Source organism: Ursus arctos, unplaced genomic scaffold, assembly GCF_023065955.2.
Source record: "Ursus arctos isolate Adak ecotype North America unplaced genomic scaffold, UrsArc2.0 scaffold_14, whole genome shotgun sequence".
Taxonomy (NCBI): Eukaryota; Metazoa; Chordata; class Mammalia; order Carnivora; family Ursidae; genus Ursus; species Ursus arctos.
The window spans coordinates 12489828-12514848 of NW_026622808.1; the positions used below are offsets into that span (position 1 = coordinate 12489828).

General features: G+C 60.2%; 1 protein-coding gene across 2 annotated transcripts; it reads left to right on the top strand.

The window, feature by feature from the left end:
- Positions 1 to 24962, top strand: PALM (paralemmin). 2 transcript variants are annotated; one of them, XM_026480839.4, is made up of 9 exons: positions 1 to 218; positions 11359 to 11410; positions 11823 to 11903; positions 12053 to 12183; positions 13832 to 13955; positions 15308 to 15329; positions 16824 to 16883; positions 19205 to 19336; positions 22932 to 24962. In XM_026480839.4, the coding sequence occupies exons 1-9, from the start codon at positions 214 to 216 to the stop codon at positions 23459 to 23461; spliced, it is 1137 nt and encodes a 378-aa protein (XP_026336624.1). In that variant the 5' UTR covers positions 1 to 213; the 3' UTR covers positions 23462 to 24962. The 2 variants fall into 2 exon arrangements, with proteins under 2 accessions (XP_026336624.1, XP_026336626.1); XM_026480841.4 differs by lacking the exon at positions 19205 to 19336.
- Positions 24963 to 25021: the final 59 nt, after the last annotated feature.

A 25021-nucleotide genomic window follows, 5' to 3' on the forward strand; every position in this document is an offset into this window, starting at 1 on the left:
CCACCCCCCGCGCCCGCCGCCGCCCGGACAATAAACAGCCGCGCGCGGGGCGATGCCCGAGCCGGTGCCGCCGCCCCCGCGCCGCACAGCCCCGGCCGCCAGGCCTTAGCCCGCCAGGGGCCCCCCCGCCCGGCCCGCCGGCCCCCGCCTCCGCGCCCGCCCGGCGCCCGCCCCCGCCCAGCATCGCCGACCCACCCGGACCTCGGCGGGGAAATGGAGTGAGTAGGCGCGCTCCGGCCGGAGGCGGAGGGCTCGGGGGCCCGGGGGAGGAGGGGGCGAGGGAGGGGTGAGCCTCCCCCACTCCCGCCCCGCGTGGGGAGCATCGCGGCCCCTGAGCGGAGAAGGAGGTGGCGAGGGGGCTCCGGGACCCCAGCTCGTCTGGGGAAGGACTTGGGTTGGGTCCCGCCCGCCCTGAGGCCTCCCCCATTTCTGACCTGGGCGGCCCACGGGCTAATGGGTACTCGGGCGGCAGCGGCGGGGAGAGCCCAGGACGCTGGGGAGGGGGAGGCCTGTGTCTCCGCCCGCGCCCCACCCTCAACCCCGGGCTAGCCTCGATCCTGGGCCACCTGTGGGCTCCAGAGCGGGAGCCCAGGGGAGATGGACCGACCCCTCCCCATTGCATCGCACTGGCCTTGAGCTCACCGCCCACCCCCACCCCCCAAGCCTGAGCTCGCTGCTCCCTGTGCCCTGCACGCGCCAGTCTTGGCTCTGCCTGGCTGCTCTCCCTAAGGGCCACAGTGCTGTCAGGAGCCTATGCTAGGGCCTGGGTCCAGCCGCCAGATACTGTCCTGAGAACCGTGGGAGAGAGGGGGCTTTTCTGCAGCCTTCCTTGTCCGGGATGTGTGTGAGCTGGAGGTCCAGGTGCTTTCCAGCAGGCGAGCTTGGGTCTGATCCCTTCCCAAGGAAAGTGTCCCCAAGATGGGGCCCCAAATGGTGTAGCCAAGAGTCTGGCTGGCCTACGCTGCAGGTGGAGTGGGCAGCCTTCGTCCCTGTGGGGTTTGGTGAGGAGCTTCTGGGGCGTAGAGGGTTCTTATACATGCAGGCTGGCTGAGTGTGCCGGCTCATTTCAGACAGAGAGCCCTCTCTCTTCCTGACATCAGGGTAACCCCCAGGCCCCACTCCCACAGGTGGGCGCTGGAAGGTTGTGAGGTGTGTTTACATGGCCAGGGGATGGGAAGCAGGGTCTGGGATCCTGGCAGCCCCCCCCCCCCCCCCCCCCCGCCGCCCCGTGTGCCGAGGCCAGCAGCCTCCTTGCTTTGGGCCAGGTCCCCCACCCTGGCTGGAGGCCTGGACATGGAGGTCCAGCCGGCCCACCCGGCCCGGCTCCTCCTGCCCTTCCCACTGGGTGTGTTTTCTGAGCCGACAGTTCTCCTCCAGAGATTCACCCGTGACCCGCCACACCCTCAGCTGGGTGGGAGCTGCTGCCTCCCGCCCTCCCCAGGAAGGCGACACCCGATGTCCTCTGCTTTTGAAAACCCAGACAAAGGCCCAGTCTGCTCCCCCACCCAGCCCCGGGAGCCCAGCCAGGGGCTCAGGGGAGCCAGGGCCCGGATGTGTCTGCCCTAGGTTCCCTGACTTGTTTATCTGCTCTGCTCCCCAGGCCCAAGGGGAGCCTCTGGGTCTCCTGACAGCAGACCCTGAGTAGAGTGTGGCTGTGGGGAAGAGGCTGCCTCAGTGGATGAGGGGTGAAAAACAAGTAAAATGTCCACCCAGAGCAGAAGAATGAGGGGATATTCTGGTTGGACCCTGTTGTTTCCTTTCCTGCTATCCCTTTCATTCTTGATGGTGATAGAGAGGCCCAGAGAGGGGCAGCCACTGCCCCAGAGCCACACAGCATGGGTGGCCCCTGGGTGCTTGGTGCCCTGGCCCTGTGCATTTTGGTCCTGGGTCAGATATGATGCCATGGGCCCCTCATTGGGTGGATCGCTGGTTTTTCCGGGTGCAGACGTGGGGCAGGGACTTGGCAATCACCGATAGAGAGAAATCCTCTGTCCCATGTGCTTGGGTTGAGGATGGGTGGGGAGTGGCTCCATCTGGTGCCGTCCCGATGGTGCACCTGCCCCTCGTTCTCTCGGTCATGCTTCTTTTCCAGGAGGCAGAGCAGGCTCTGGGCATAGAGGCAGCGGCCGCAAGGACCAAACCCCTCATTCCCTCTCCATGGATTTTGCCATCAGTCATAGGAGATGCTTGTGGCTTATGGTGATGCTGGCGAGTTTCCTTTAAAAATAAATTTAAGAATTTCACAAAATTTTAATTTAAGTATTAAAGATTAAATTAGTTTTTGTTGATTTAAGAATTTGAGGATTTAACAATTCTTTTTTTTTTTTTTTTAAGATTTTTTATTTGAGAGAGAGAGAGAGAGCATGTGAATGCCAGTGGGGGAAGGAGTAGAGGGAGGGGGACAGGCAGACTCCACGTTGAGCCCAGAACCTGATGCGGGGCTTGATCCCACAACCCTGAGATCACGACCTGATCCGAAACCCAGAGTCAGGTGCTTAACCGACTGAGCCACCCGGGCGCCCCTTAACAACAATTTTTGAGTAACTCCAGGGAGGCCGAGGGCAGGATGGCTGATACTGCGAAGTTGGGGCAGAATGACAGACACTCCTGGGAGCATGTCCGGCGCTGGGTGGGAATCCTGCCCTGGGGAGGATTTGCTGTGTGGCCCAGGGTGAAGGGCTGCTACCCTGGGAGCCTCAGGATCTGGCTGGTAAACTAAGGCTGGGTTAGCTCTGAGTGGCCTTTTTCAGGTGCTCAAACTCCTGTCCTCCTGTTCTCAAGGCTCAGACCTTGGAGCCAGAGCGGGAGGGCAGATTCCTCCCCAGATCCCTTCCCCTGCCTGGACATCCTCAAGGAGAAGGTCTCAGCTGGGTGCAAAATGGGTCCTTAACGCCTCTTTCACACTTGTTAATCTCCGTGTTTAATGAGAGATTGAACCAGTTAAAAGGCAACACTGTCCCGTGATAATTGAACCTAATAACAAGCTTTTATTCTCATTGTATCTATTTTGCAATGTTTTTACTCTGATGTTTGTGGGAGCGCCTTCTGCTTCTCGGTCTTAGTAACAATGTAGCATTTCGTTCTGAAACTAGGGGGATTCACTGGAACAGTGAGTGGATTTGAAGGGAAAGAACATTCCAATAGTAGTGGAGGTGGTGGCAGGAACACAGGAAGGTGGTTAATATTTAGTAAGCACCTGCTGTGTACTGGGCCCTGTTCTGAGTGCTTTGTGTGAACTTGCTGGATCTTTACAGCAATCCTGCAAGGTAGGGAAACTGAGGTACAGAGAGGTGACCTTGACGCACCTGGGGCCACAGAGCTGGGATATATATGCTTCTGGGTCCTTTCAGCTGCCGGGTTGGGGGGGTGGGGGGTCTTGGCACCTTCCTGTGTCCCACGGGGCTGTGATCTGGGCCGGGGCGGGGGGGCAGCAGTCCTAGGTATTCTGACATTGGCTTTTCACCCTGGTTTGTCTCCTTGGCCACACGGAAGGTGGCTTTGGCCCCTAAAAACATCTACCTTGTGCCTTCGCACCCCAGGGACCCCTTCTGTGTCTGCTGATTTGGGAATGGGGCATGGACAGGTGGAGTCCTGACCCCTCCATGAGACTCTGAGCATGTCACTCACTTTCCTTGGAAATCTGCTGAATGGGGACATGAGTGCACCCAGCCCCCTCCCAGGTGGGTGCAGCTAGAAGATGGGGCAGGTGCTGTATAGTCTTGACCCTGTAAGTACCACCGGCAGGAGTTCTTCCCCAGCTCCATGGGGAGGTCCATCTTCAAGGGTCTCAGATGTTGATGCTGGGAAATGGGTTGATGTTCTTTAAAAAAATCATATCACCTTTTTCCAAGTCTGGGACCCTATCTCCTTCCATCCTTCTGCATTCAGGAAAGCTATCACCTGTTCATTTAGGTAACACTCCCTGCTGACCCTACTAGCCTTGTGTGGGATCAGGGCCCTGAAGGAGCCCATGGAGGGTCTTCTCCATGGTGTGGGGAAGGGTTCTTGGTCCATCCCTTCATAGACCTTTTCTATGAAAGATATTTAAAGTGTACCTAGGGGCGCCTGGGTGGCTCATCTGGTTAAGTGTCTGACTCTTGGTTTTGTCTCAGGTCATGATCTCAGGATCACGAGATCGAGCCTGGCTTCAGTCTCGCACTCAGTGAGGAGTCTGCTTGAGATTCTCTCTCCCTCTTCCTCTGCCCCTCCCCACCTTGCAGGCATGCACACTTTCTCTAATAAATAAATTTTTTAAAAGAAATAAATAGAGGTGACATAGGTGGGAGGAGGGTGTGCCTGGCAGAGGGACTGGCCGTGCAAAGGCTCCGAGCCCCAGCAGGGGAGCCATGGGCAGCCGTGGATGGTGTCCAAGCAGGAGAGCGGTGAGGTTCTGACCCAGGCATAAGAAAGAGGCCCTGGGGCTGAGGAGTACGTCAGGGCTCAGTGTGGACAGTTACTGCAGGGGCGGCTTGGAGAGAAGGGCCAGGGTTGTGGGGGAGACCCCGTGTCTGGGCGGCAGAGACCTGACTTCAGAACGCCGTGGTGCTCAGAGCTGCCCACAGGTCAGGGGAGATGGCGCAGTCCCTGGGTGCACAGGGAGGGTGCTTTGGCCAGGCGGCAAAGGGACCCCACACAGCACGGGGATGGCTGAGTGCAGGTCTTGGTGTCTGAGGAGTGTGACATCGGGCTGAGGGGTCTGTCTTCTCTCAGGGGCTCAAAGCGGGAATTCAGGGACCATCTTAGCCCATCCCTGGGACAGTCTGGATCAGGCTGGGAATTAGGAGGGGAGCCCAAGCCAGGCCTTGTGGTGGGAAAGACAGGAGTCAGAGTGGGCGGGAGTCACTGCATGAACGAAAAGGTAGTGGTGGGCTGGGAGCCCAGCCTGGGTGAGCGGGGTGTGTGTGTTAGGGGGCAGCACTATGGGGCTTTGAAGGCCAAGTGAGGGGCAGGGGCCTGGCAGGGGAACTTGGGGTAACATCTGTCACGGAGTGAGAAGGCACTGCCCCGGTCGCTCTGTGCTCAGACCCTCCCGACCAAGGGGAGTTCAGGGCAGGGCCAGCAGGCTCTCACGATGCCCCGTGGGGTGGGCTGGACCCCAGCTCTGGCCCCAGCCCCGCCCTTGGTGAGAGGGTCCACGTTTCTGCCGTACAGATGTATTGTGTATATTCTTACCCCCTTAACTGAGGTGCAATTCACATACCACACGATCCACCTGTGGGAAGTACGTAATTCAGGATGTTCACGTAGTTGTACGACCATCACCTCTGTCTAGTTCCAGAACATTCCAGGAGCCCAAAAGGAAACTCCACCCCCAGGGCGCCTGGATGGCTCAGTTGCTTGAGTGTCTGCCTTTGGCTCAGGTCACCATCCCAGGGTCCTGGGATCCAGTCCCTCATTGGGCTCCCTGCTCAGCGGGGCGTCTGCTTCTCCCTCTGCCCCTCTCCCTGCTCGTGCTCTCTCTCTCTGTCAAATAAATAAATAAAATCTTAAAAAAAAAAAAAAAGGAAACTCCATCCCCATCATTCCCCTCCCCAGCCCCCGGCCCCCAGAGCCCCCTTCCCGTCCGCGGAGGAGCCTGTTCTGGACGCGTCACACACATGGACTCCCACACCGTGGGGCCTTCTGTGGCTGGTTCCCTCCCTGAGCGTCGTGGGCTTGGATCCGTCCCCGGGGCAGCGCGGGTGGGCGCCGTGCTCCTGGTCGAGGCTGAGGGACATTCTTGTCCATGAGGGACTGTGTGTTTATCTGTTCATCCGTCAATGGACACGGATTGTTTTATATGTTAATTGTATAGTCACTTCTGAGGCGGTTGGGGCTTGTCCCTTGTCCTCTGTTGGACGTGGGGAGCCCACGTCCCGTTTCAGATAAATGTAAGATGTGACAGTGAGTTTCTTCTTCTTCTTCAAAAAAACAAGTGGTCATAGGACAGGTGGTCCATGGGTGGGGGGTGCAGGAGTGTGACAGGGGAGGGAATCCTTGGGTTGGGTGGGAGCCTAACTGACTTCCTGGTCCAGTGAACATTTATTGAATCCTACTGTGTCCTGGGTGCTGGGGACATGATAGGGACAGAAAGAGACACCGTCCTTGTGGGGAGATAAGAGACAAAATAAGTGAAATGACTATAGAGTTGTTGCATGGTGGTGAGCCTGGGAGGGGACTGGGGACACAGAGGAGGCCTCCACGAGGAGGTGACTCTGAGGGAAGGCCTGAGAGAGTTAGTGAGGTCCAGGCAGGGGACGCAGCCAGTGCAAAGGTCCTGTGGTAGGAGCATGCCTGGAATGTTGGAGGGGAGTGGGGGCGGGAGGGACCTTGGCGCTCTGGAGCTGGTCTCTGCAGCTGGACTGAGGGCCAGCTGGCCTGAAGCTGGAGAAGGCCTCTGGAGGCACCGTTCCCATTCATGCCCCATTGCCCTTCTGTTGTGAGGCCCAGGGCAGGGTCCACCCCCCTCCCCAGGTTAATAGGCAACAGGTTTGCTCCTCTGGGTCTGTGGCCTGCTCTGATCTGTCTCCACCATGGGGGTGATGCCCCTTTGCCTTAAACATTCTAGAAAGCCCGGCATGCCTCATGAGCTGTTCATCTCACCAGTGACAGTAGCAAGCTCACCTGTACGGAGTGCTCAGGGTCTCGGAGGAAGAAAATTCCTCTCCGATGAGGGGAGAAGATCAGGAAGGCTTCCTGGAAGAGGCAGCTGCACTTGACCTGGGCTTGGAAGTGGAGGAAGGACAGGGGAAGGCAGGGAGCTGGTAAAGGGTGAGGGGCAAACGGCTGAGAGGTTGGGGCTCACTCAGGATGATTTGGAGGGAAGGGGCTGAAGGCAGACAAAGGCCCCCACAGGGAGCTGGGAGTCAGCAGTGACATTGGGACTCCCTCCATTCCAGCCACCCCAGTGGAGGAAGGGCCGCAGGGCTCCCTCCCTTACCCCCCATCTCAATGAGGCTCTGCTCCCCTTTCCTGCCCCCATGGCCAAGGCCAAGGCCACAGTCAGCTGTTTCCTTTGAGCTAGCACAGGAATGTCGCCGGTGCTGGGCTCAGCGCCGGCCCAGGCCAGAACCCCTCGTGCCACTGGGGCTGCGTGGCATGAGCTCTGGAAGGACAGGCTCGACTCCACACGCACCGGCGTCCCGCCTCAGACCCAGCTCATCCTGCCCGCTGAGTGACCTTGGGCGGGTTGTGTAACCTCTCTGGTGCCTTTAAAAAATAACTGCGTCCCAAGGCCGAGGCCTCTGCAGGCCCGTTTGGGTTTGGGCCTCATTAGCTCATCTCCTGAAGCCAGGATTATCTCACACGCTCTCAGCCCACACCCTCGCGAGTCCCGAGCCGCCTACATCGGGGCTCGAGCCCAGAATTTGCTCCAAGCACTGTAAAAATAATCAGGCAAGGACAGGAATGTGCGTGTGCTGAGGGGGGCCTCCTGGAGGAGGGCGTGTCCCTCCACCAGCAGCTGCAAGCTGTGGCCCATTGCCCCGACAGAGCCAGTGGAGGCTCAGAGATGGGGGATGACTTGGCCTGGGGCACACAGCCCGTGAGCACAGCTGCCACACCTCTCCAAACCCAACCCAGGCGTCTTAGCCAAAACTCCGCTTCTCTGCCCAGCGTGTCTTGTGATCTGGCCTCTGGTTCTCTCACTGAGCCCTGGCAAGCGTCTCAGCCGTCCACCGACACCCCCGCCCCCCCCCACCACCACCACCCTGGTCGCAGGCCGGACCTCAGGGAGGCCCTGTGCTCTGCGAGCGCTGTGTGCACACCCCATGCACTCAGGAGTCCGCCTGGCTGGACCCCGGTCCCAGCCTCACTGTCCGCAGCTTCGGTTCCTCCATTGATAAGACAGGGATAGTCATGCCGCCTGCCTCGCAGGACCGGCGGGAGGGTGCTTAGCAGGTGTGCTCTACACAGCTCCTTCCAAGCCTCAGTTTCCCGTCCTGGAAAACGGGACCGGGACTGCCGGTGGAAGGCGGCAAGCGCTGGGCTGAGGTGCTCTTACTTCACTGCTGTTTAATTCGGGTTCTGTGGTCGTACTGCGTTTTGTTTTTTGGATTTATGCTGCTGAGCATTACCTTGGCTTGACTTTAGCGGCCTGGGACCAGGGGCAGGTCCCGAACCGTCCTGGGTAGAAGCCCCTCCCCAGGGTTGCGCCCCACACCGGAACGGGAAGCACCGCCAGCCGTGGGGTAGGGTAGACCCCGTTACCTCTCCGCATCCCACCCTCTCCGGCAGCCCCTGAGGCCCAGGGCAGGAAACCCTTAGCCCCCCAGCGCCTGGCTGGGGGCGGGAGATGCTCTGCGCCGGCCCAACCCCCCTGCATGCCGGCCTCCGCGTTGCCATGGGGACGGCGCGGTTGCCAGGGCGACCGCCTCCCGCGGGCCCCATGGGGGGGGTGGCGCCTGGGGCGGGGCTGCTTTGGCTCCCTCAGGCATGGGGAGGGGCGCGTGAGGGGGGCACACAGCCTGTGCCCTTTGGGCTGTGACAGGGACGTTGATGCGAGGGATGGAGGTTCTCTTCCTGGGCCCCGTGCGCCTCTTCTCACTGTGCCCGCCTGACCTTCCCCTGACCTGGTTCCGCCGGCAGGGACACACCGCCCGAGCGAGGACACTGCCTGCCTTGTTGTCTGCGGCCCGGCAAGCTGGCCACAGAGCTGTCCCTGTGTCCCTGTGTCCGGCCTGAGTGGCCACCTGCCTACTGGGGTGGGGACCCAGCACTAGGCAGCTGGTTCCTCTGCCCCGGCCCTGAGTGCGCGGGGGGTCTCAGCCGCTATATGCCCCTCCCCCAGCTCTGCCTCCTTCCTGGTGGGTCCCTGGAGGCCACGTGACAGCTGGGAAAGGGTAGGTGCGGGGTGTGGCCCAGAGCTGGGCAGTTGTAGTTCTGTCTAGTTCTAGTCCCAGCTCTGCCACCTCCCAGCTGTGTGGCTGTGGACAAGTGACCTGCCCTCTCTGGGCTTCCCGTTCCAGCCAAGGGAAGAGCGTACCAGGCAGAATGAACAGTGAGTGCAGCGATTCTAAGGCAGGAATAAACTTGGTGCCGTTGAGGTACGGCCAGAAGGTCCTGGTGGCTGGAACAGAGTAAGCAAGTGGGAGAACAGAGGAGGTGAGGGAGGAGAAGTGGGTCGGGTTGAGCGACACGAGGATTTCTTTCTTTCTTTTTTTTTAATTTTTTTTTAAAAGATTTTATTTATTTATTCGACAGAGATAGAGACAGCCAGCAAGAGAGGGAACACAAGCAGGGGGAGTGGGAGAGGAAGAAGCAGCCTCCTAGCGGAAGAGCCTGATGTGGGGCTCTATCCCAGAATGCTGGGATCACGCCCTGAGCCGAAGGCAGACGCTTAACCGCCGTGCCACCCAGGCGCCCCTACACTAGGATTCCTTTCAAGGGGTGACGGGAGCCAGGGAGACTTAAGAGCAGGAGAATGAGTCGTTCTGATTCTTGTTTTGAGAACCTGCCTCTGGCTGTGGGGTGGGGAGTGGATTGTCAGGGGCCAGAGCGGTAACAGACTATGGTAGAGGCCTGGGTTGGGAAATGTGAGGTTTGCAAAAAGTGGAGGGTGGGCCTCTGTAGGGAACACTGGGGGAGTCACCTTGCCTGGATCACACAGCGTGGTGTGGCAGACTCAGAAATGTAGCTGATCGGGCCCTACAGGAAGGGCCTCCAAGCTGGATTGCTGGATCAAGCCTTTCCTGAACTCCACCTAGCTGAACCCAGCCTCCCTGAGGAAGAAGAGAAGGAAGCCACAGAGGGTGCGGCTGGTGCTGCTGGGTCTGGGAGGCACAAAGGGGGCAGGTGCCACCCGCCAGGAAGGGAAGAGCTGGGTGGGGTCACCTGGCCGGGGCGTGGGAGCCAGATGGTTTCATGGGTCTCAGCGAGGCCAGGAAACTGAACCTGAGTGGAGGGTGGTGGGGCATTGCAGTTCATGATGGATCTCCACCGGGAGCAGCCACCTGGGCTGGGGGGAAGGGCTGCAGCTCAGGGGTGGGCCCAGCACCCTGTGTGACTTTGGGCCTCTGTTTCCTTTCTGAATCACAGAGGGAGGGGGCACATTACAGGAGCTGGGGCATCTGTTCCCGCTGTTTGTGCAAATGGGGAACCAAGCCCAGAAGGGGTGGAGGGTCTTTGGAGGCCACAGGGTGGCTCCTGGTTCTGATCCAGGGCCAAGGGCTGGTGGGGGTAGCAGCAGAACCAAAGGATGGTCTGTAATTTCAGTCCCTGTGAAGATGAGGGGTTTGGGGTAGATAGCGGGACCTCTGGGGGTGCAGTTCCACTGCTCGGAGCCCCCCCTTGGGTCCACCAGGCCCCGCCCCCGGGGGACTGTTGAGGCCTGCCAGAGTGGCCCTGGGACCCTTCAGGACCCACCTCCTCTTCCAGCCTCACCTTGTCACTAAGGCCCTGGAGGCAGGAGGTTAGTATCAGACCCATAGTCCGCAGTCGCTCAGGGCTTCACGGGTCCAGACATTCTACTGAGCACATACTGTGTGCGGCTTCCAGGGACCCCCGTGAGAGACCATGGAAGGGAGAGGCCCGGTTTTGAAATCTCTTCCCCGACGGGCCATGTGGGTACAGGGGTTGGGGGGGGAGGGCAGGAAGTACTCCCCCTCCCAGTCCTGTCCCTTCAGTTGCAGCTGGCAATACTGACACTTACCAGTCTCCTGCCCCACGCCGGTTCAAGGCGAAAACCACACTGCGTGGCTTTCAGAAAGCACGCAGTGGACAGGAAAGGGAGTCTGGGGCCGAATCTGGGTTTGCCACTTCTTTGCTGTGTGTTCTTGGGAGGCTCAGAGCCCTTTCTGGGCCTCTGGGCTCCCGGGAGACTCCAGGGAAAGCAGCTTCTCGAGAAGTCCCAGGGTAGCATTGTCGATTTTGCAAGTCTGAGGGCTGGGAGGGGGGCTGCTGGGCCCCGAGGCCTGCAAGTGTCCCTCCCAGGGCTGGACAAGAGAGGCTTGGTGATCGGAGGGTGAAGAGGGGGCTGTCCTGATCGGTCTCCGCGTCTTCCGCGTCTTCCTGAAACGCTCTTCTCCAGCCTTTGACTGCTGGTGAACTCCTCTGCCTCCTTCAGGGCCCTCTCGTCCGTCCTCCCCAACCCTTCCTGAGTCTCTGGGCAGAGCCTCACCCTCCTGTCCTTGGGCCCTGTTCCGAGGGGGCCGCAGGAGGGTTTGTTGGAGAATTCATGAGGTCATAAGGCTGGGTAGAGAGGACAGTGCCTCCTCTGAGGGGGTGGGGAGGGACCCCACTTTAGAGCCGGGAAATGGGGAGGCAGCATTGCTTTTGGCAGCCGGCCAGCTGGAAGACACAGGGTGGGATTCGAACCAGATCTGTGGAGCGCAGGCTGGGGTGGGCGCCTGCCCTTGACCTTGCGCCTCCCTCCCTCCCCAGGGTCCTGGCGGCAGAGACCACGTCTCAGCAGGAGCGGCTCCAGGCCATTGCCGTGAGTTCCCTGCCCCTCTGACAGTGTACAGTGTAAACAGGGGTCGGGCTCCCCACACCCAGCCCAGGGCCCTTGGGACTCAGCACCAGGGTGTGGCAAGGTCCCCGGGAAACGAGTGCCTGGTGGTGCAAAATGCAAATGAAGAGACCCCCACAGTCCTTCGAGTGTGGGCTCTTACACCACTAGCTTGCGAAGACCCTCTGTGCAGTGAGGGGGATACAGGCTGGGGTGTATATCATAGACCTTTGCGCTTACGCTGGAGCTGGGGCGCAGGGGGCATGGGGGGCAGCGGGGGGCAGGGGGGCCCATTCACAGAAAAGCAGGGTGTGCGTGGGCAGAGCCTCCGGTGGTTTGGGGGGGATCCGCGTGGCCCCAGCCCCGTCCCGACGGTCGTGTGCGTCCCCGTCATCAGGAGAAGCGGAAGCGGCAGGCCGAGGTCGAGACCAAGCGTCGGCAGCTGGAGGACGACCGTCGGCAGCTGCAGCACCTGAAGGTCCTGAGCGGGCAGCCTCAGGGCCCCCCCAGAGCCGGCCTGGCGGGGGAGGGGGGCGGCAGCGTCCCGGGACCCGGGCCTCGGCCTGGCACAGGGGTTGGGTGGCAGGAAGGCACCCGGATTCTGACCTCGATCCCTGTCACCCCCAGTCCAAGGCTTTGCGGGAACGCTGGCTGCTGGAGGGGACGCCGTCCTCGGCCTCGGAGGGCGATGAGGACATGCGGAGACAGATGCAGGAGGACGAGCAGAAGGCGCGGCTCCTGGAGGAGTCCATCCGCAGGTGGGTGGGGCAGGCCGTGCCGGCCCCTGCGGAGTCGAGGGAGCCAGGGCCAGGGGCCCACCCCTGGGCTGGGACGGGGCTGGGAAGGCACGTTGCTCTGAGCGCAGTGGGAGCAGGGAAGAGCCCCATTCACAGGCTTCGATGGGGGTGTAGGTGGGCTGTGAGCACCTGAGCTGGGCGTGAGGCGGCCCAGGGCTGCCCAGCAGGACCCCTTCCTTCTTCCAAACGACCAGCAGAGCAGGTGTGTGAGGGCAGGTCTGTGAGCTCAGGAGGAAGGGAGTGGCCGGCAGCGGCCTCCCTGGGGCCTTCCTGGCGCCAGCCCAGCTGGTGAGTCCTCCCTGGCTTGGTTCTAATGCAGGCCACAGACGCCCAGGCAGCTGAGCCTGCAGGAAGTCTGGGGAGGGGCCCAGGCCAAGGGAAAGTGACCATCCCCCGCCCCCACCCCCGGGGGCTGGGACAAAGGGCCTGGAGTTTCCGGGCGGGCAGGGGCCCAGGCTCAGCCCAAGGGCAGCAGGGTCAGGGTGGAGGGAAGTGACAGCCAAAATTCCAAATGTCCACTTGGCCAAGGAAGGCCTGAGAGGCCTGGGGCCTTCCCGGGCCCCACAGCATGCTGGCCCACCGCCCAGCTGGGTGCAAGGCACACCCACTGTGAAGAGCCGGGGATCCTGTCCTCATGTGTTTGGTTTGGAAAAGGTGGGGCAGATATGAGCTGGGATTTTCCTTCCTTTGCCTGTTTCCCCACCTGTGAACTGTTAGCCTGGGTCGGAGGGGGGGCTCAGACAGGGCTGTCCAGAGACAGCCGGGGCTGACCCTGACCGGGCAGAGGGGCATAGGCCAGCGGGACAGAAAGTTGGTGGAGATTATTGGCCGCTGGGGACTGGACAAGGCGGGCTTCTTTTCATCCCATCCTGCTAGGTGTCGCCCTGGGTGGGGGGCGCATGTGCAAGGTCAGGTGCCTTGATGGCTGACAGCCCTCACTTGAGCCTACCGTGTGTCGGGCACACAGCAAGTGCTTTGGGGGGCCTTGGCTTTCTTCCTCCCAGGGCAACCACCTCCTCAGATGCCCCTGCCTCCTGCATTTTGCCCGCTCGGTGCCCCTGCCGGGACACCTCCCCCAGGAAGCCCTTCAGGCTGACCCTAACTGTGGCCAGTGTAGGCTCACTTCCTCAGGGGCCTCAGACTCACCCCCAGGGCCTGACAGGCCCACTGCCCAAAGCCTCAGGCAGGTGCTGGCTGGGCCGGGACTTAAGATCCTTGTTTGGTTTCCACTGGGTGGCTGTGAAAAAGATACATCATTATCTTCTTGTACTTGGAAGGTGACATGGTCTTTCCAGTTTCCCCAGAGAGATAAAGCTTCCCGTAAAAATAAATGCGCCTGCGCGGAAAACTGGAGAGTTGGTTGAAAACCAACAGAGAAGTAAACCGTAGCAGTGAGGGTGCCTGTGGACGGGCCAGCCTGGGGCCACGCCCGGCTCTGCTGCCTGCTGGCCCTGGGTGGTCGCTGCTCTGTGCCTCTGTTTCCCCATGGCGAGGGGGAAGGATGAGACTACCTCGCAGGGTGTGGGGTGACCTCACGTCAGGGAGCCCGGAGCGGTGCTGGTGCTCAGAAGTGCCCAGTAAGGGCGGTGGCTTCCTGTGCCCTCCCCAGGCTGCAGAAGGAGATCGAGGTGCTGGAGGACACAGGCCCACTCACCACCGTTGCTGGGGAGAGACCCGCCGCCCCGAGCCCGGCTAAGGACCAGAAGGCAGAGGTGGTGTTGGATTCTCAGCAGGTGAGGGGGTGATGACGCCCGCCCCTCCCCCAGCCCAGCCCCAGAGCGAGACACCCCCTTCAGTGTCACTGGGGCTCAGCACACAATTCAGGGCTGGGGCTCGCATGTGGGTTGCAGCCTCCTGCCCCCCTGCTGTGTGACCTGGGACATGGGCCTGCCTTCTCTGGGCCGCAGTCCCCCCCCCCCCACCACCACGTAAGACCACCCACATGCTGGGATGCCATGAGGGACCACACGCGCACTACAGAGACCAGCCTGTAGGAAGCCCTCGACAAAATCCCTACTTGTCGTCGTTGATTGCACCTGTCACTGCTGTCACGTGTCCACTCCTCGTGACAGCCCTTTCAGGGGGGCGCAGGGTCGCCATTCGAGGGAAGACAAACACTTGAGACATTGAGAGCCAGAGCTCCCATCACCATGGTATGTTAGCCAGAATTCGGGAGTCTCCCCACGGCTCTCACTGTCATAGGTTCAGGCCCCCGGAGCGTCGTGAAGTCCAGCATCCCAGCTGTGTGGCCACGCTGCTCCCCTGGTCGCACTGGGCCTGCTCTCAGTCTGCCAAGGACTGGTGTGGGGCAGACCAGGGCGATGTGGACTGGGCCCTGGCCTTACTGCACATGTCAGCTGAGCAGAGGGGCCTGTATCAGGCGCCCAGAAGCACAGGGAGGATGGCGGGCCTGGGGCACTGCAGAGTTCCGAGGAGGCATTTGGTGCATGGCAGCACTAGGCAGACTTCCTGGAGGAGGAGGATTTTGAAAATCGAGTCGTTCTCTGGGCATGGGCTCGAGATGAGAGGGGGTTTTCACTGAGGTTCACTGAGCACAGACTGTGTGGTCCCTGTCCTCACGATGCCCACATCCTGAAGGAGACAGAGACAGTACCTCAAGGGACAGCGACATGATGTGGGGGAACCTTTGGACTGTGGTCGGGGGGCTACGTGAGGAGCCAGCCAAACAGAAATCCACATTGCAGGAGACATCACGCACAAAGGCCCTGGGGCAGGAATGTGGTCAAGGGACAACGAGGCTGGCCAAAGTTGGGGGTTGGGGGGAGGAAGGAGAGGCCTATAGGCAGGGGTCTGTGGACACAGGGCCCTGGGGTCATCTAGAAGGTTTTGACTTTGTTTGGGGAGCACTAGGGAGCCATGGGAGGCTTCTGAGTAGGGCAGGGATGTTACCTGGCTGTCACAGGCTAAGGCAGGGGTGACAGATGCCTTCAGGAGACAGCATCTTCGATGGGGCCTCCAGGTGCGACGCCAAGCCCTCCCCACACTGCTCCGCCCACAGGTGGGGGCCTTGGTCAGCGGGATGGGGGCACCAGCACCCCTGACCTCTCTCCCTTCTTTCTTGCAGGCCCCGGTGGGCACGCCCAAAGGTAGGCATCTGGGAGGGAAGGGCGGGGCCTCAGTGCCCTCTTGTGGCCAGAGTGGGGTGGTGGGCGCGGGGAGGGTGCTCTTGTGCTGATAAAAGTAGCAACAACAATGCCTGGTTACTCTGATTTCTCCTGGAGCCCGACCTGAGGCTGCCCCAGCGCCCCTCACCATCACTTCCCTTAGTTTTGATGACATCCCTGGGGGGGAGCTGTTACAGGTGAGGAATCTGGGGCTCTGGGGGGACACGTCTGCCTGAGGTCTTAGCCCGAGAGGCCTGAGGCTCCGGGGCGTCCCCCTGACCACATCAGGGTGCCGGTCTTGGCGAGCCCTGCCTCTGCTCCAGGTCCACCTGCTCTGAGCTCCCGCGCAGGTGGGCAGGCCTCCGTTTTCACGACTCAGCAGTCCCGGGGGAGGGGCACTGTTCACAGGCACAAGGGTCCTCCCCACACAGATGTGCAAGACGGCTGTGCAGGAAACACAAAGAAAAAGCCGAAAGTTTGAGGTCTGGGACCCACCTTTCCCTTCCTCAGCAATGGTTACGGGTAGATAATACGCATTTGCAGATATCTCACAAATGTGTGGGACATTTACATATATTTAATTATAAATGTAGTCGCTTATTAAATATACTGAATTATTAAGTATATTAAAATTATCTAATATAAGTTATATTTTTAAAACATGTACCAAATGCGTCTCTTTTCACATCTAAAGCGTGGAAGGAAAGCCACCAGCCAGGACTGGAGGTGGTGGTCAGCGTGTCTTTGGCCTGATTTGTTGTGTGTTAATTATTCAGGGGAGTGTCTTACTGTGGAATTAAAAATTAGTAATTAAAAAAATTCACACAGACCTCTCAGGGATTATGTGAAAATCATTTGGGCTGAGAGATGGAAGTGGACTGGGGACTGGTGTGTGTTTGGGGCTTCGGGGTGGGCACACGTGTGCAGGGGTCCAGGCACATGTATGCATCGGGGGAGGGTCCAGACACCACAGTGTCCCGGTGTCTGGGGGTGTCTGGGTATCTGGGGAGCTGTCTAGGTGTCTAAGGGTATTGGGAGGGTGTCCGAGTGTCTGAGGGGTGTCTGGGTGTCTGGGGGGATGTCTAGATGTCTGGGGGTATCTGCAAGTGTCTACATGTCTGGGAGGTGTCCGAGGGGTGTCTGGGGGGTGCCTGGGGGGTGCCCGGGGGGGTATCCGGGGGGTGCCGGGGGGGTGTCCGGGGGGTGCCCGGGGGGGTGTCCGGGGGTGCCGGGGGGTGTCCGGGGGGTGTCCGGGGGTGCCGGGGGGTGTCCGGGGGGTGTCTGCGAGTGCTTAGATGTGGATGTCTGGGGGTGTCTGGGAGGTCTCTAGGTGTCTGGGGGTGTCTGGAGAGGTGTCCAGGTGTTGGAGGGGGTGTCTAGGTGTCTGGGGTATCGGAGGGTGGCCGGGTGTCTGGGGGTCTGTGTCATTATCTCTCTTCTGACCCCCGTCTCTCTTCACCCTTCATTACTGAACAGAGAAGCGAGTCTCCAACACCCCCATGAGGACGGTCGAAGGCTCCACCATGATGAAGGCAGGTGGGTCAGCTCCCAGCCTCGTCCCCTGTGTCCAGCTGCCGTCCTGGGGAGCCTGGAGAGGCGGGGGGCTAGGTCAGACACAGACATGCCCTCAGCAGGAGCTGTGGTCGTGGGGTGGCAGCTGGACCGAGGCCAAGCTCCGAGCCTGGGGTGGGGCTGGCTGCCCCCTCTGCTTTGACGCCTTTGTCACGTGCTGGCCCAGCTTCCCTGAGAAGACGGGCCCCTCGCATGGCAGTGCTCTAACCCAGCACCCCTCATGGCATCCCCCTAACCTTGCTGCTCACTCCTGGGGCCCGGCGGGGGCCACACACCTGCTCGCACACACCGGCACACGCCCACGGCAGCTCCTCCCTCCTCCGCTGTCCTCAGGCTGCCTCAGGATGGGGAGTGAGCGCCCTGTCCCTGGAGGTGACCAGGCTGGGACTCAGGCATTTCTGTGCTTCTGGGAAGCCGAGAGACAGGGTTAGTGCTAAGCGTTCCACAGAGTTGGGGTTCAGATCCCTGCTCTGCCACAAGATAAGGGCTCCTCCAGTCTCCACCTGCTGGAGCAGTGCCCGGGGCCTGGCACTAACTCGAGAGAAGTGACCAGTAATCACAGCGGGCAGAACCTGATTGCTGCTGCCGGTACTGGGGTGAGTTGTGGAGGCACGAAACCGAGGGCGGTGAAGACCGTCTTGGGGGCAGGGTGGCCAGCACACCCAGGAAGGAGAGGGTAGCAGGGGAGGCCGTTCTGCCCCAGGAGGCAGGAGACAGAGGGTAGCATCTGTCAGAGAAGTGGGTGTCTTCAGGGCCTCTGTGCCAGTTAGACGAGCTGCGCCCTGTCCCTTAGCCAATGACCTCTGTAGTGCACGACCCACCCAACTGTGTGTCTGGAGGTGAGGGCGTTAGGCTGTACAGGGACGTGGAATTAATTAACATGCATTCAGTCAGTCATCTGGCAAGCGCTTATTGAGCACCTGCTGTGTGGAAAATGTGTGGGCCACAGCCTGGGGGAGCTGACGTCCTGATAAGGACAATGCCCTATGCAATTAACCTATTGGGAAAATAAGGCAGCGTGCAGAGCTGGGGGGGGGCGGTTTAATCAGAGGGCTCCGGGGAGGTCAGACTATGCAGGTGATGTTTGAGCAAGGATGCAAAAGAAGTGAGGGAGCAAGACATAGAGGGATAGGGGTTTCAGGGGGAGGGCACAGCAGGTGTAAAGGCCCTGGGCTGGACCGTACCTGCCTTGTGCAGGAATAGCCTGGAGTCCTGTGTTGATTGGAGTGGAATGAGTGAGGGGGAGAGAGGGAGGAGGTGAGCCCAGGGAGATGACAAGTGGCCTTCACCCCAATGCACCAGGGAGCCCTGGAGGGCTGCAGGCAGAGCTGGGACCTGCCCGACTGGGTGCTCACTGGTGCTGTCTGGCGGCAGCAGGGAGAACAGACAGTGGGTGGGGGGGACGGTGAGTGGAAGACTGCACTGGTCCCGGCGGGGGACCCAGAGGGGGCGAGGTGTGGGAGGGCTCTAGATGTTCCCGAGGCAGAACCCACAGGATTTGCAGATGGGCAGACGTGGGGGGTGACAGAGAGAAAGAGGAGGAGGGACTTGCCTTGACCAGGGTGGGAAGACCTGGGAGGGGCAGCTTAAGAGGCAGAATGGGAGCAAGGCTTGGACGTGGTGATTCAGGGGCTCCCAGGGGACCCCAAGGGCAGGCGTGGAGGAGGGGGTGGGATCCTGGAATTCAGGGTGAAGTCCTGGGGGCTGTGGTCAGTCTCTTCATATGGTCTTTGTGATGATGATTTCTACAGAGTGGTGGCGGGATATTGGCTACTGAACCACGGTCCTGATGGGTAATGACACTGTTATTTCAAGAGGGTGTTATCCATTCTTTGTAGTGAAAGAGATGAGGGTCAGGTCGCTAGCTGACTGAAGAAAGGCGCGAAGCCCAGATACACAGACGTGCTGTCCACTGGGTGGTCCGGGACGGGGCCGACACCCAGCTGGGAGTGCGTGTCTGCCGACCCAAGTTCACACTTGGCTGTGCCCATGGTCAAGGAGTGCCTCCCTCCAACTTACTCTGCTGCTCTGGGGAAACGGGCAGTTTAAGGCTTTCCAGATGGGGTGGGATTGCAAGCACGGGCCTCGAATGCCGAGCAAAGGAACTCAGGCTGACGCCCGTGGTGCTGGAAGGCTGTGGGGGGATGTGGAGCTTGGGGGTTGCCGTGGGGAGGGCGTCCGCACTGCTTGGCTCTGTGCTGCCGGCTCCCCTTCCCTGGCTTGGCTGCAGCCGGCGGGGGGCACGTGGGCAGGTGGCCTCGGGTAACCCGTGCCTCTCGTGCCAGCCATGTACTCAGTCGAGATCACGGTGGAGAAGGACAAGGTGACTGGGGAGACCCGGGTGCTGTCCAGCACCACCTTGCTCCCTCGGGAGCCACTCCCTCAGGGCATCAAGGTCTACGAAGACGAGACCAAAGGTATGCAGCCCCCACCCCCTACCCCCAGACCCCCACCCCACCCTCCTCCCACAGCCTGAGCCGGAGCCTGAGCTCCAGCCTGATTTGGCATGGACGCTGTTCGGGGCAGGGGCTCACCCCACAGCCCACTGTTGGCTTAGAGGCTGTTCAGTGCTGGGCCTGCAGCCCCATCTTTCGTTCACTCCAGGAACCTGCCCTGAAGCTTGGCTGAGCGCCAGGTCCTGGGCTGGGCTCTGGGACTTGAATCAGAGTGGGATTTAGCTCTGTCCTAGGAGAGCCCTTCAGCCTGGAGCTCATGAATAATTTAAATACATATTATTGTGATAAAGGTAACAAAATCCCCAGAGATGCCGACGGGGGGCCTTGAGAGGTTCTAGCAGGGCAGGGATGCTCCTCAGAGGAAGTGAGCAGGAGCTCATTGAACGCACAGCAGTGCACAAGGAAACAGTGTGTTTCACAGCATGTGCAAAGGCCCTGCGATGGGATGGAGTTTGCTGGGCTGGAGGAACTGAAGGGAGCCGGTGGGGCTTCTGTGGAGTGGAAGGAGGGGTCAGGTGAAGCCTCGGAGGGAGGGGTGTGCAGGGGCCATGGTGCTGAGCTCTGGTTTGGTTCTTAGGGTTCCCTCTGGCAGCTGGGAGGGGAACAGAGTATGAGAGACACCCACAAGGAAACCTGCCTGGGAGGAGCCGGGCAACCTTAGTCAAAAGCCCTAACATGTCTGTCTGTCTATCTCTCTATATATAATTCACACACATAAAATTCACTCTTTTTTTTTTAGGAAGAAAAACTTTCATTTAAAATGCATTATCCATCAGCATTTAGACAGCAATTTTATAAGTAGTTTGGCATTTAAACTTTGGTCATTTTTGGCATGGCCTGTAAGGATAGTTTATAAACTAATCTAGGGAGGGGAAGTTCCAGGCAGTATTTACTATGATGGCAGAAGAAGGAGACAAACCCACCTTCGGAAACAAAGTATGTTTTAGGAAGACATTAAAAAGGTACATTCAAAATTAAGGCAAACATTTGCTTGCTTCATGCAGTGAGGCTCATGGAGCTGGTCACCAAGCCAAGTATAAAATTATAGTGCCCGGCTCCAGAGTCCATTAGCAAGTCCACAAGTGCCGTCTTTCCAAGAAAATGATATACGGAGTGGAAGGGTCCAGAACATCACACGATTCGGAACACGGTTCAGTGGGTTTTGGTTTATTCACCATGTTGTACGCTCTCACTGATTCCAGAACATTTTTCTTCCCCAAATAGAAACACTATCACCCCTATCCTCACCATGGTGTCCACTAACCCTCTTCCGCTCCGTGGAGGAGTCTGTTCTGGACGTGTCACACACGTGGACTCACACACCATGTGGCCTTGTGTGTCTGGTTCCCTCCCTGAGTGTCGTACATTCAGGCTCCATCCACATTCGTATTTTATGGCCAAATAATATTCCATTATTTGGATGGATCACATTTTGTTTATCCAGTCATCAGCTGATGGATGTCTGGGATGTTTCTACCTTTTGGTTTAGAATGCTATACAAGTTTTTTTATGGGAATATGTTTTCTTTTTTTTTTTTTTTTAAGATTTTATTTATTTATTTATTTGACACAGAGAGAGACAGCCAGCGAGAGAGGGAACACAAGCAGGGGGAGTGGGAGAGGAAGAAGCAGGCTCCCAGCGGAGGAGCCCGATGCGGGGCTTGATCCCAGGACTCCGGGATCACGCCCTGAGCTGAAGGCAGACGCCCAACGACTGAGCCACTCAGGCGCCTCTGGGCGTATGTTTTCATTTCTCTTGCGTGATACCTAGGCGTGGATTTCTGGGTCATACAGGGATTCTGTGTTTAACCTTTCGAGGAACTGCCGGGGTGTTTTCTGCAGCAACTGCTCCCCAGCCGTGTGTGAGGGTCCCCATCTCCCCACATCTTCAGCAACACGTGTTACTGACCATCTTTAAGTTATTATTATTACCACAGCCATCGTGGTGGTTGTGAAATGATAACTCACTGTGGTTTTGGTCTCCGAAGCCGCATGTTCGTAGAGGCTGCTGGGGTATCTGCTGGCATCCAGGGCGCTATGAAGGGGGCCTAGTCACAGCCCAGCTCTGCCATGGTTTGGGGACATAGACCTGGGTGGAACCCCGGTTCCAGCTCTCACCAGCTGTGTGACTCCGGGCAAGTCCCAGCTGCCTCGTCTCCTGGACAAGAATGACCTCATGGGGCTAAGGGCAGAGGACTCACCACTCAGTGCAGCCTGGCCCAGCCCTGGGGGATTCTGGACCGGCCAGACTGGACTCTGGTTGCTTAGCAACGGGAAGGGGATCCATTTCCACGGCAGCCAAGGGCTTGGATTCCTATTTTGGGGCAGTGGCGGGTTGGAAATACTCAGCTTGATTCTGTGTAACCTGGGCACACCCCACCCTGTGGGCCTTCAGCCCAGAGTTGCTGCAAAGCCTTGACGTATGGACACCCCTCCCCAGGGGTTTGGAACTGAAAGTGGAAAGCACTTTCCTTCTGGCCAGCAGCCAGGAACTGGAGCCCCGACCCTTGGCCCAGGAGGAGGCAAGTCCCCAGGGTGCCGGTGTGTCCCTGCCTCACGCAGCTGTGTTTCTAGGAGTTTGCTGGGCTGGCTTCCGAGTGTGGCCAGGACTCCTGCTGGTGCTAAAACCCAGCCCTCAGAACACGACAGATCAGACAGGCACCCACGAGGGAGTTGGAGAGATTTGAAAAAGACATCGAGCAAGGCTCCTTGCACACATGGAGCTGCCTAGAGGGGAATGTGCCTTCCTTTCAAGCACGGGGAGAGCCTTTCCAGAAAGTGACCGTGTCCGGGTCGCACAGGCGGTCCTAAGGAGCGTTACAAAGTTTATATCTAATGCCCTGTGTTCCTGGACCGTAGTCCCCTTCTCCCCCAAATTTAAAAACACCCTTCTCGATGAATCTTGGCTTCAAGAGACAGTCTGTCAACATGGAAGTTATAAACTACCTCCACGTGAAAAAGGACACCGTAGATGGCCCAGGGACGGGGCAGAGCAGGGCTGAGAGGGGAGCGTCTGGCCTGCGGTGTGTTTCCTAGAGAACAGGAGATTGACCCAGCTAAACCACGGGGACCCGAGGAAGGAAGCTGTCACAATCCCTGAAACTCCTCGTGGGAGGGAGACACACAGCCAGGGAGACAGAGCAGGGACCCCCCCTGGCCAGCTGTGTGCCCGAGCGCTGGCCCCGTCTGTTCCCTGAGCGGCACAATCTTGGCAGTGGGAGAAGCAGACTGACTCTGCTGGGTGGCCATGCGGGACCTGGCTGCTGGGAATGTGGAAACGCTGCGAAACGCGGGACCACACAGTCCCCGTGCACTGGGTTCCAGTCTCCCCTGGATGCTGACGAGCGCTCTCGTGCCCGCACGCTTTCCTCTGTGTGCGGATTTGTCTGTGTGCACAGATCCCAGCAGGGAGCTGCGAGTCAGCTGGTTTTAACTATGCGATTCAGTTTCTCATTTCCTTTTCAGCCTGGAGGGTGGCCCAGAGCCTTGCCAGGCCTCCCCTCCTCGAGATCCCGCTTACCCTCTCTCTGTCTCTCTCCCACCCCCACCCCTGCCAGTGGTCCACGCCGTGGACGGTACCGCGGAGAACGGGATTCACCCCCTGAGCTCCTCCGAGGTGGACGAGCTCCTCCACAAGGCCGACGAGGTCACGCTAAGCGAGGCAGCATCCACGGCTGGGACCGCAGAGACCCGGGGGGCGTCCAAGGAGCCCGCGCAGACCACACCCTCCAGGCGGGAGATCACGGGAGTGCAGGCGCAGCCGGGAGAGGCCACGTCAGGCCCGCCGGGCATCCAGCCCGGCCAGGAGCCCCCAGTCACCATGATCTTCATGGGCTACCAGAACGTGGAGGACGAGGCCGAGAGCCAGAAAGTGCTGGGGCTGCAGGACACCATCACGGCGGAGCTGGTGGTCATCGAGGACGCGGCGGAGCCCAAGGAGCCCGCCCCGCCCAACGGCAGCGCGGCAGAGCCCCCCACAGCCGTGGGCTCCAGGGAAGAGAACCAGGTGGGGGCCGAGGCACCCGCCAGCGACTCCCAGGACCTCGACACGAAGGAGCAGCGCTGTAAATGCTGCTCCATCATGTGAGCCGCCCGGCCCCCGGCCCCCAGCCCCGCCCTCCGTACCTCAGTCACCCACCAGCCCGGCCCCGGCACCTGCCCACCCTCCACCCACAATCACGGGCCCCAGGACAGGCTGTCGTCACGTGCTCCTTCCGAGTTTTCTTTCACTGGAAAGACAGGGACAGGGTCCCCCACCCCATCACCACCCCGACACCCCCAAACCACTGAGCCGTGCACCTACGCCTGGTAGGAGAGAGACATGGACAGACCCACTTTTCCCGAAATGAAGGGCACCCCCCACGTCACGGCAGCTCCACAGAAGCGGCTCTCGGCCATGGCGGTCCTGGCTGGGGTGACCGGGGGCCTCGATGCAGCCCCAGGCCAGCCAGCCACCGTCTGGGCCTCCCGCCTGTGCCTTCCTGCCACCTCCAATGAGGTCCCTGAGGGGACGTCCCCCCGGAGAGGGACCCGGGGAGCCGAGGGCTCCTGGGAGCCCGCTCTGTCCCCGCTTAGCCCCTGGAAGTGGGGTTTCTCGGCCAAAGCTCTGGCGTCCGTTTCTCGGACAGCTGGGGTGAGGCCATTCCTCTTTGGGGAGTCTTGGTCAGAGGTCAGGTTCGAGGTCTTGGAGAGCAGCAAGGCCCCTCCAGACACCCCCAGCCTGATGTGCCCCTCCCCCCATGCCCTCTGTGGGCGTGGCCAGTGGATGGTGGAGCCTGGGAAGGGGGAGCCCCCGGGACACGCCCCTCCACTCGGGAGGGGTCCGTGACCCCTGCACTGTCTCCTGCAGGTCGGGCCCTTAGAGCTGCCCCTTGCACGAGGCACGGCCCCGTGAGCCGCTTCTTGTCCTGAGCTCTGACACCCACTGGGCCCTCCTTCCTCCTGGTGCTAATTTGGGGACCCTGGGGGGGGCTGCCCAGGACCTGCTTGGACCAGGGTGCTGGGTCCCTCCATCTGTACCCCAGAGATCAGGCCACCGCCAGCTCCACTGGGCTTGGCACATTTCGGGCAGCAGCGGGGCGCATGCAGCCCGGGGCAGGGGGCTTCCTCAGCAGGAGACCCCCGTTCGCTGCCCTGCCCGACGTGAGCCTGTCCCCCTCTCGCCGGGAGGGGTGAGGGGTGCGGGGTTCCCCTCCTGGGGCAGCCGACACCTGGATGCAGCCGCGCGCCCCCAGAGGCACATCTGCGCATCTGCGCACAGGCTCACAGACCCTCACCTGTGAGCTGTGGTCGGTGAGGTCCCATCTCGGCCCCTCCCCTAGGGGCCCCGCCTGGTGCCGAGGGCAGGTGCGGGGGGCCGCCTCTGGCCGCAGCCTGGACCCCGATGCAGCTCTGCCCCTCGGTGGCAGGGGGAGAGGCCGTCTCTGAGGCGACCCTGGGCAGTGGCCGTGGGACCCCCTCTTCCTCCTTGAGTCCTCGAGCTGCAAGCCTCCGCTGAAGTGCCCTTGCTGCCCCTCTGCTTCTGACGTGTGACAAGGCCCTGATGTTCTTGACTTTCCCAGAGAAGCAAATAAACAGTGTGAACAGCCCCAGGCCCTGGAGTCCTTGGCTTTCACCTGGGGGGAGGGTGTGGCCAGGCAAGGGTGGG

Coding starts and splice junctions, on each gene's coding strand:
- PALM (XM_026480839.4), top strand. Junction 11,411..11,822: donor AGCGGCTCCAGGCCATTGCC/GTGAGTTCCCTG, acceptor CCCCGTCATCAG/GAGAAGCGGAAGCGGCAGGC. Junction 16,884..19,204: donor CTCCACCATGATGAAGGCAG/GTGGGTCAGCTC, acceptor CTCTCGTGCCAG/CCATGTACTCAGTCGAGATC.